This window comes from Gymnogyps californianus, chromosome 21, assembly GCF_018139145.2.
Source record: "Gymnogyps californianus isolate 813 chromosome 21, ASM1813914v2, whole genome shotgun sequence".
NCBI classification, from domain to species: domain Eukaryota; kingdom Metazoa; phylum Chordata; class Aves; order Accipitriformes; family Cathartidae; genus Gymnogyps; species Gymnogyps californianus.
Genome location: NC_059491.1, coordinates 3,570,629 through 3,581,663, shown reverse-complemented (window position 1 = coordinate 3,581,663; position 11,035 = coordinate 3,570,629). Strand labels below are relative to the sequence as shown.

Sequence of the window (11,035 nt, the reverse complement as noted above, 5' to 3'; positions counted from 1 at the left end):
AATCATATAGGTTTACCAAGCACTCTAACTGCCTATACAGTTCACACTAAAACCAGAGTTAGCATTGGTTTGCAGAATAAAAGAAGAACTGACACCTCAGCTTACTGCATTATACTGGAAAATTTCAATTTCCAGTACAGCCCTATCTTTATCAGCTTAGATGAAGCTGCACAACTTAGAGTGTGTCCCTCTCAAGTGCCTGAAAAAGGGGAAGTCTGAACGGTTGAAAAACAGGAAATTATTGTGACACAGGCCATACCTTTGAGAAGGGAAAGTTTCTTTTCTGGCAAGCAGGAAGACAAGCATGGGCAGAAGGCAGCACCAATTTGTTCAAGATTCTCTGCCTATTTTTAATTACTTTCTGCCATTTTAGGGAGGATTGGAACAAAAAAATCCAAGCAAGTTTTTCACAGAAGAGTGACAAGACTGATCATTGCAATAAAAAAACCAAACCCTGTTATTCCTTTAGAGCGAAATATCTACATTAGTTTACTTAAACCGACAATCTACCAACACCCAAATCCTCAAAAAAATCAAATCATAAAAATGCCTCCAATCCTATCAAATGTTATTATGGTTTAACTCTTCTGATGGGATTATACGTCTCGGCACAGTGACTGAATACAGTTCTACAGCAGTATAGCCAGCACAGACTGGCTCACAGGTATGCATTAGCACAAAAGCCAGCAATTACAGCCTGCGAGGGCTTGCTATTACAGGCCTTCAGCCACACAGCACGCTGAATTGTCTATCTTCAATTTTCCAAACGTTGATGAGCAAATGCAATTTGTCCTCAGCTACCTTACCTCTGCTGTGGGCTTCCAGGGCCAGTATCAGTTCCTTCTTCCAGCCAGAGGGAACCCATGCCCTAGTTTGCAGGAAATCTCCTGATCAGGAGGCTGTAGGAAGGCACAAGAACACAGTGCACTCAGGCATCTTCCTGTGCAGCTGAGCCAGAGGGCAGAAAACAAGTAAGATTCGTGGAAACAGCTGATGAACCCACACCCCAGAGGAGCTCTGCCGCCACAGCAGCACTTCTGTCAAGCCAACAGCTCATCTGTTCCTGTGGGCTGTGTTTTCATCATATAACCCACAACCTTAGATAGCTCAGTTATCTGCACCTTGCTCAGTTACGTGGAAACATGATACTTGCTTTATTGCCTCTGAAGTGCAGCCTACAAACTTGATAAGCATCATTTCATAGAATTTGTTGGGTTCTCCCTGGAATGCATTTCTCAGATTCATCCATTGCACTTTGCCATCCAATTCACTGCAAGATGACAGCGTTTAGGCCACAGCACACTTTCAAAGACCTCTACGTTCACAAAAGGGGCCACGCTTTTGAAGGGGCTGAGCCATATCATCTTGAATGTCCCAGCAACTCTCAAGTCAGAACTGCTGCCAGGTGAGATTTAGAGAGAAAAACACCACACACAGCTTTCTCAAGTCGCACAGAAAGCCAGGGGCAAGGCAGCATGTTGCCTTAGCAGGCAACTCAAAGCCTGCTAAGCCATAGGATTGACCATTTGGTGATCCTGCTTTCTATGAGAATTATACACACTGGAATAACTTTTTGCTCGTTTGTACTCTCCAATCATACACATTATACACATGCATCTAGCTGCTACCACAATTTATTTCAAAAAGTCACTATCACACTTCGTATACAATACAAATGTTTATATACATTGTATATGCACTTCAAAATAGGAAATCATTGCTAAGTACACCATATGTATAACATATAAAACCCCATATGTTTAAAAACATGTTTCTAGACACCAGTTGTATTCTTGAATACATTTTCTGTTGCATATTTTGGCATCTGCTTTGGTACCGTGTATATAAAATACCTATGTCTAATGAGTTATCTACTGAGGAGTTATATTTGAAGTGAAAAACACTTCTGAATTATATAATTTTCAAGTTTACTTCTTCTTGAACTTTTACACTGAGGTATTTAAATTACATCAAAAGCTATTCACAATAACACTTCAGGTTTCTCTCAGACACTTCAGATTTTGAACTTGCTATCTAAAATTTGAATGCTTTCCAAAACTACAGACCGATTAACTTGTGGAAGAACGTTACAGAAGTAAAATTCCTTTCATACAGTGTACAGGCAAACAACCAGGTATTTTAACTGCACAGAGACCAAATCAAGAACCCTTCTTCAGTTCTAAATGCAGGTTCCATTGACAGCATACACAAGGTGATCATCCAGATGAATGGTTAGAGCATAGTTTAGGCATCTATCCACTGTTACATGATCTTTGCTCAAATGCAACCCTGGAAGGCCCAGATAGTCAGCACTGTGTTAAGAGTTCAGCTCTTGCCTCTTATCAACAGAGAAGATCTAAGGAGTTACTCTTTTCTAACCCATCACAAAATTATCATTCATCAGCAGAAAACCCCTGAATGTCCATGTACATGCTCCTAAACCTAAGACATAAACAGAGTTTCCCCAAATCCAGAGCACTGTCTGGAACCAAACTTGCTTGTGGGTTGCTCCCTACATCCACAGCAAGCAATCAAGTCCCACAAAAGTGGTTTAAGCTAAACAATTTTACTGTGGAGATGTCCAAGCTTGACTGAAGCAGACACACTGGGGTATTCAGCACAGCAGGATGTCCACCAAGAGGAAGCACACGGTGTGTTGGTTGCTCAGGGCTTATAGATAAAACATTAGTTATACATTGCAACTTCTAAAGTTTACAGCGCAGACAAGTGGTGCTCTACCTTTCCTCCTATTTTGAACTACAGTTTCCGCTAATAATGTTCTAATCAGAAATTACCATTCCCTTTGCCTTCTGGCAATCCACATATTCTACTTTCCACACACATGAAGATCTCCACGGAGATTTCCAAACACTTGGAGATCTGCAGCTACCTGGTGATCATGAGTAATTCCATTTGTTGGCCTGACAATGGGGAAACTGCTCAATATGTTAACATGACATTTTCTCAATGGGTATGTTTGAAGAAATGCAGAAGAGAGAGAAGTGGCATTGAATAGCCATCTCTCAACAGTCACTTAACAGCTAGCACCAGAATTCTGGTGCTATTCTGGTGCACGGCCAGCACAAGAGTTACCAGCAATGACAACTGTCTCTGGAGGCACAGCTGACATATGCCACTCAACTTGGCCAAGAAGAAATAACTTGAAAAAATGGAAGCACAAAGGAAGCTGGCTAGGTTCCTCAGGGGAGATTCTCCACCTAAAGTGAGGAGAGTTCATTTGGGAATTAGACTGAAACACTGGAGATACCTGCACTGAGAAAAGAGAGGCATGCTCTGCTTAGCATCTCAGAATTACAAGACAAGATATAAACTCAGTTATAAAGCAAGTCTTTTGATTTCCCTGTTTTTCTGTCTGCTCAATGATCAGCTCTTTCAGCTTCCTAAACACTTTCTTCAGTCCAAAGAGAATTGCCTATCACTACATAAAGAATTGGCTAGAAATGCACAGAGGACTATATCAACTCAGTCCTGGCAACAGGGATGCTGTATGCAGGATCTGCCTAAGAGAAGGAATCACGTGATTCCACCAAGAACAGCTACTCCCATGGGTCCTAATGCCAAAGGGGCCACTCAACGAGACCCAAAGGAACCGAAGTGCAATTAAACAGTTACACACACCCACACGTATAGCCACAGAATGCTCTGTCACATGACTTGTTACAATCGATCGGCTCAGAAATGCAGGAGACAGTAACGTAATGTGGAGTCAGTTTTTGATGAGACTAGAATTGGAGTCAATTTGTTCTTCCTGGACAGGAATTCGACAGCTCCTTTCTTCTGAAAGACAGACAATAAAAAAACAACAACACTGTACAGAGTAGAAGGGGCAGGAAAAGGGAAGCCAGGAACTTTTCTAGTTTCATGGATGACTAGGCACCTAGTGTGCCTAGTGACATTTGGGTTGGTGCTTGTCTTTCCAGCCAGTGCTAGGAAAGACCAAGTGTAGGGAACAGTGAAAATACACTTTACCATTGCTCTATGAACGGAACATGAGGCAGCTGTGGGCTGACTCAAGAGCCAGGCTGCCACTTAATTCTGAATATAGAGTTCAGCTCTTCTCAGCCAAACCTTTCCTGTGTTTGCAGGAGACACTTCAAGACAATTCACTTCTACGTAGGCAAAAAAGTTCACAATATACTCTTTAAAAGACTGTTGATTCTGGATCCTCTCTGTACTGAATAGAATTCCCTGCACAAAATCATTACATCATTTTTGCAGGGACTAAGCGGGGGAAAAGCTAGAAGGAGTTAAAATCAGAGAACAAGAGAGAGAGAATCCTTCTGCAAGGCAACAAGCAGGGGAATCTGTGCTCTGTAAGAATGCAAACTTGAGACACCATGACCTCCAGTGCCTCAGGACTAAACAGAGGATCAACCACTGGTATTAACTGCAGATGACACTGTGCTACTTAGCCAGGCAGACTTCATTAGGATTGAAACAGTTATAAGAAGTTCAAATAGGGGGCCCCGATTATTCTCTTTCCTATACATTTTTCCCCATAAAAAGAAACTCACTCTGATGGTTGTTTCCACAAGGCCTCCTCTTGGTCTCTTTTTTGGCTGCTTGGATAATCAACAGGAGGATGGACATTCCACTCACCATGAGCAATATCAGACAAATAAGGATAAGCGATAAAGACCCTGGAAGAAAAACGGAAGAAGAATACACTAAAAAAGATTCATGATTCTAGCTGGAGTTCCCATGGCTTTCCAGCTTCAAAAGAAGGTACCTAGAACTCCAGAAGTACCCCTGAACCACAACGCCTAAAAGTCCCAGCTGCCAAGCAGACTAGCAAGATATCTAGAATCCTGTGTGTGTCTCACTGAAAGACTGTGTAAAATACAGATATGGCTTCTGAGAAAGAGTGTGATTTCATTTCCAGTGAAATCAGTTTCACATGAAAATTCCTGACCAGCTCTAGTAGAGAGAGAGACTAGACTTCGTCATTCCCTCTCCTTACCCCAGTTAGTCTCTGTGGGGCTGTTTGTATCCGGGCAAATGAAAGGAATCACATTGGGTCTGGACGGTGAGAACACTGCAGTTGACATATTATTCTTGTGGTCAGTGGTGGAAAGATTCAAAGCAGGTGTTGCACTCTGAGAGGCAGCTGGCTGTGTGACATGGTTGCTGCAAACCGCATCATCTGTTTTTGTCCCTGGTCGAAGAGTATTTTTCCCAAGAATGCTGCAGCTGGAGATGTAAAATAAATTAGTGTAGTTTTTCAAACAGTTGCAGTAATGACTTTACAAGTGACCTCCATGGAACAAGTGAGTGAACATTACAATCTTTGTTTTATCAATACAAACTCAGGCTTCACCATTCCTAGATTCTACAGATGTGTGAAGAACAACTAAGCTAATCGAACTTATTAATGTAAAAAACCTGACATTCTGTTTTTCTTAGCATCGGTACATGTAACAGCCTTGAAGCACAGCTGCATTTGGCAAGGGAATGTTTTGCTACAGAAACAAAACATCCAGACCTTAAAAAAAAAAAAAAAAAAAAAAAAAGGCTGAGAATACTGTTGTTGCCATAGGTGAAGAGAGAAAGGGTGAAAGGCAGACAGATGCTTCAAATGAGTACACAGACCGCTCACGGCTCCTGAGAGTCATGAGGAACATGGTTTCATTGCACCTACTGCAGGTTTACTCTACACACCATGATCTGGGCATCACCTGCTACAGAAGTAAACCCAAAATATTGCTCTGAACATGTCTGGATCAGTGATACATACTTGGTCCAGGGTCGACAGTTTTCATTTCCCCCTGTGGAGTAAGACCCTTCAGGACATAGTAAGCATACTGGAAAAAAAGAAAGAGGCAGAATTTGAGTTCAGTTAGCAACATAACTGTATGACAGCTACACAGTAATTACACTAATACCTTATACTAGTAGTCTAGCTTACAGAACAGACCTAACGAAACCCACATAGCTTCTAAAAACGATAGTCCTTGGGTCAGAAGTAACACAACATGCTCAATGGTTCATTTTAGCCTGCAACTGGCAAGGTTTCCTGTTTTCTCTAGCGGCTAATTATGGATATTAACAAGGAGAGCATTAAGATTTCTGACAGCTCAGGAATCACAGAGCAACAGTTTGCACAACTACCCTGCTGTAACACTTGTGTGGAGATATCAATGAGACAAATGACAACAGCTTTTACACTAGAAATAACAACTATCTCATCTGAAGTGGAGGCAAGAGTTTGGAGAGTCTGACACATCACTAACTTACCGCTTCCCAGTGTATATCTGACATCTGGCATGTAACCTGCAACACACGTGCAAATTCTGTCAGAGGTCTTCTCGCACTTCTTCACTTCCACGCTCCCCTTCCCTAGCAACAACAGAATAAAGGGCAAAAGAGAGACAAGAAGTTAGTTAAGAAGAAAAAAAAAAAAAACCAACAATTAATTACTCAGTGCTTATCTGTTGTGTGTAGAAACAACTGCAGAGAACAGAGTTTATTAACAATTCTGAAGACACCAGTTTTCAGGCAGTACAAGCCTGCTTCCCTTTGAAGGCTCTACCATCAGTACCAACCAGGAGATATCAACTATTGAAATGATAACCCAGTCTTTGGACTTGGTCATCTCAAGTGGCAGGCTTTACGACATCAGCCTTTGAGGAGCACACAAAGATAAGAAAGCATATGAAGACTGATTGCCTCCCAAATTCATATCAAGAAATGATCACTATACAGCTGACTTACTAGTGTTGCAGATTGTACAACTCTTGCAGAAGTGGTGGTTGTGCTCACTACTGAAGTATTCGTCTTGACAGGGGGCACAGACTGTGTCTGTTGTTGCAGTGCAGCGGCTTCTCATTCTTTCACCTAAAACAAAGACCACGTAGGAGGAACTGATTGATATCAGAAGGAAACCCTCTTCATTTTCATGCATTAGAATGAAAGAGTGCCCAGACAGTGACAGTTCCGCTTACAACTCTGGCTGAAAACATTCAGCAGATTTAGACATGCCAGAATCCCTAAAGGTTTTGACCCATAGCATCACTGTAAATTAAGCAGCTAAAATGGGCTAGCAGGGGCCTGATGACTTGCTGAGAGTTGAGGCAATACCCCACATGATTCTCCCAGTGGATTTCAAATATCACTTATCCGGACCACTTTTTCATATGGTTTAGACATCACAGTGTGCAGCCAATGTCAGTCAGGAAAAAAAGCAGGTTTTTAGCACAGCAATAGGTCTGATCTCCAGTGTAATACAATGGCTTTATGACAGATTCTGCCTTCCCTTATGAAATCAATCATGCAATTTAACCCAAAGTAATCCCAAACAGGTACAAAAGATGGCAATGGACTGCTCAGGTTTGCAGAGAATTCATTAGTGAAGCAGTCAAGAATAAATGTCTGTAGTATCTTTCTGTTGGCATTCTGAAAGCCCATTAGGCATGAAAGAATGCGGTTGTATTTTGATATGCATCTGTATTGGCACTCAACAACATCAAAGACGTTACTAGCTCCATTTCATAAACAGTGAGACACAGCGCAAGATGTAAGGCAGGCATTTGTTACTATTCCAAACAGTATGTGTGTATCACACATTGCATTTAGAAACAAGCTCTGAATGCTTGCACCCGCAAATTCCAACCTGTATGATACACAGTACTTACACAGAAGTTCAGATCGATGCGCTAGGATGACAAGGTTTGTGAGCAAAGCGACTTGCCCAAACTGAAACAGTAAGTTAACAGTGGATTTTGGAAAAGGAGTCAAGACATGTTCTATCTCACTAGCTTCTCTCCATACAGCACAGGCTGCAGGAACTATAGACAGCTTTAATGACTAGATTTTTTTTTTACAGTTGAGCTTAAATACGTCCTTATTCTCACAGACCGTTTCTTTCATTTTGGTTCTCCATTTTTCCATTCTGTAGGTGAATAATGAGCACCAAGTCTCTTGCTCACTCTAATTTTCTCTGCATTTTATTGAGTGCTACCAGTGGCAAAATATAGGAGATTTTTAGTGACCACAATTTATGCAATACACTTCTACAGTTTTACTATCTAGACAATCAGGAAGAGACTATGAAGAAACATTTCCCCAACAGCAGCAGATTTGCTAACAATGCAAAAAACCTGATAAAAGTTCTTTCAGCGTAAGGAGGAACAAAAAACTTTAGAGATAAAGGATTATCTGTATCTGCATACAAGTATGCCTTTCTTTAAATTGAGTTCAGAAACACTCAGATTTAAATAGTTTTGAGAATAATGCAATAAACTGCCTGAAGTCTTAAAGGCTGAATTTATTCCAGTTAGCATCTTTGAAGACAATACTACTGCATCAGTTCATACCATATCCACTTTGTGTAGTAGCCTTAATTATGAAAAGAGAAAGTAACTATTCTGAAAGATGCACGTAAAACTGCATGCAAGATTTTAAGTTGCAACCGCATTTACAGACATGATCTACGCTCCCTGTAGGTGCGTACATGTACCCTTCTTTTAGTACAGTCAATATTGACTGTATTAAAAATAATCCCTTCTGTTAAGGGGATTGCCCCTAGAACAGCAATATTACCTGTTAATTGTTGTTACTCTTCATCACTAAGACATTTCTATAATGAAATCCCAACTATTAAAGTATTTGAGGTTTGATATTTTGCATTTGTGCTTCTCAAATCTGCATTGCCTTCAGAGATATTCCGATTGTGGAAAAAACCACACATATACATGCAAAACCCAGAATTCAGACTCATTCAGTTTCTACAATAAGAAAGGAAGAAACAAATACATTTCCTGTCAAGTTATGTTTTGCTAATCTCTGTCTATGAATCAAGCATATCTTTTTCCTTAAAAGAACACCAAGTCTTAAGTAGTATAAAACTTGCTACAAAAGAGAGCTTAAAAAACATCTTTAGCAACAGAATTAATTACCTAAATTTTCCATTATTATGCAAGATTTCTGAGCTTCTTTATGTGATAGGAGAAGGACAGTAACATAAATCCTACCATCTTTTCTCAGCTAATACTCTCACAATGAAAATGCACCAGACTGACACATTAAGGAAACAGAGCCACACAAAAGAAGTTAAAGAACACGTAGCTCTTTCAAAGAGGAGGATTCCTAAATTTAGTATGTTATAGAAATAACCTTTGTCAGCCTAGACTGATATGAAAGTCTCCTCATCAAATGCTTCTTCTCCATGTTATGCTTCTTACATTTGAGTATTTCCATCAAACTGTTTTCTACCACCTGTGGGTTATTAACTGATAGATATTACATCGAGCAAGTATAACCAACATCCACTGAAAATTACTTACCAGGGGCACAATCCTTGCAGCATTTTTCACCAAAAGGATATTGATGTTCTTTGCATTTCAATCCCAAGCAATGGCTAATAGTGACTACCAGCAGCAAGAACAAAACAGTAGAAAAATGCAAGTAAAAACCTACAGCTACCATAATGCAGCCCTACTGTCCCAGCAAAATTTCGATAGCGGCAAACTCTTGGGAAGTGATTCTAAACCGCTGGTGACCAGAACAAATTCATATGTCAGTTGCTGGGAAATTCCCAGCATGTGCTCCACGCCCCCATCCTTTTTCCCACACCCCACAAACCTGTTTTTTGCAGTTCACAACTAAAATATTCATAGGCAGAAAGACAGCATGCCGAATAGCATTATGAAAAGATTTCTATTCATAGCCTTAAAACAGAGTGCCTCCAGCCAGGTACATACCTCTCTACATAGTATTAAAGCATAGGCCTTGAATGCCAGGAGAACTAGAAGAGACGATCCTTGTTATTGTAAAGAGGAGTATTAAAGCAATACAGAGGTAATGCCTGAAAACCGTTACGGATGAGAGCCATCGGTAAAATGAAACATAGCCCACACAGGCTTGCTCCTTAAAAGGCGAAGTACAGACAGATTCTCTCCCCTTGGTCTGACGGTAACAGTAGACCCATGACTTTTATTGCTGCATAAAAACCAACATTGTTAATACATTTCTCTTCTCCAGGAGAGTGTGGAATCACAAATCATCAGTCATCTTGATACTACCCTCAGGAGCTAGCAAAAGCTACAAACAAGAAGCGTTTGCAGACTCCATTTCGACCCTTAATATCAGACTCCCTGCATTGCCATTGAAGAAAAGCAAGCTCCTTACTGCAAAATAGAGACTTTGTGTTACCCCTACCATTTGCTCCCATGGAAATAAAAGCTTCCAGCAGAGGTGTGCTCTATGAAAGCAAAGGATGCAATGCTCACGTACCAGCTACTTTTGATGCCTGTTTTGTTCCACAGAAGCACGTTAACTCTGGAATCCAAACCCCCAGAAGGCTTCTCCATCCAGCTGTGCAAGCCAGCAACAATAGGACAGCAATGGAGCAGGCTGAATAGCACACTGGCATTGCAGTCCTGCCCTCACCTAACACAAGCATTTAGAGTAGAGAAAAAAAGTGATCACACTAGGAATTAGTGGGTTTAACTTTCCAAGCTCACTATTAGAATTTTACTAATTTGATCTTATTGATCTAGGATCTAAATTTTAGGTCTTCCTGTTCTAAGAGACTTGAGCAACTCTTATGCAAAGGCCCAAGTAAACAAGACATCCTACAGTAATCAAAGGTGTTTTATTTACGTTAGTTAAAAAACATAGCCAGACTTCCCAGACAAAGCAGATCTACAGTCAATTTACATCTAAATGCAAAGGAGATTTGATTGGAACAGAAGTACATTTGGAATCCCAATTAATCTGCAGTATTTGGGAGGACTGAACAGCAATATTGTGGCATGTTTTGTCCAGAACTGCTGCTTTTCATTTCTTTCTTACATTTCTGTAAGACTTGAAGAGTGTGTCCTGGTTTCGGCTGGGACAGAGTTAACTCTCTTAGTAGCTGGTACAGTGCTGTGTTTTGGATTTAGTGTGAGAATGATGTTGATAACACACTGATGTTTTAGTTGTTGCTAAGTAGCACTTATCTTAAACCAAGGACTTTTCAGTTTCCCATGCTCTGCCAGCAAGCAGGTGTGCAAGAAGCTGGGAGGGAGCAGAG

The 11,035-nt window shown here is 40.7% G+C and overlaps 1 protein-coding gene across 1 annotated transcript; it reads right to left on the bottom strand.

The window, feature by feature from the left end:
- Positions 1–3,366: 3,366 nt before the first annotated feature.
- Positions 3,367–10,089, bottom strand: TNFRSF4 (TNF receptor superfamily member 4). Its single transcript, XM_050909651.1, has 8 exons — positions 10,068–10,089; positions 9,303–9,386; positions 6,733–6,855; positions 6,256–6,357; positions 5,756–5,822; positions 4,982–5,211; positions 4,536–4,661; positions 3,367–3,798 (listed from the first exon to the last, which is right to left on the bottom strand). The coding sequence occupies exons 1-8, from the start codon at positions 10,087–10,089 to the stop codon at positions 3,728–3,730; spliced, it is 825 nt and encodes a 274-aa protein (XP_050765608.1). The 3' UTR covers positions 3,367–3,727.
- Positions 10,090–11,035: the final 946 nt, after the last annotated feature.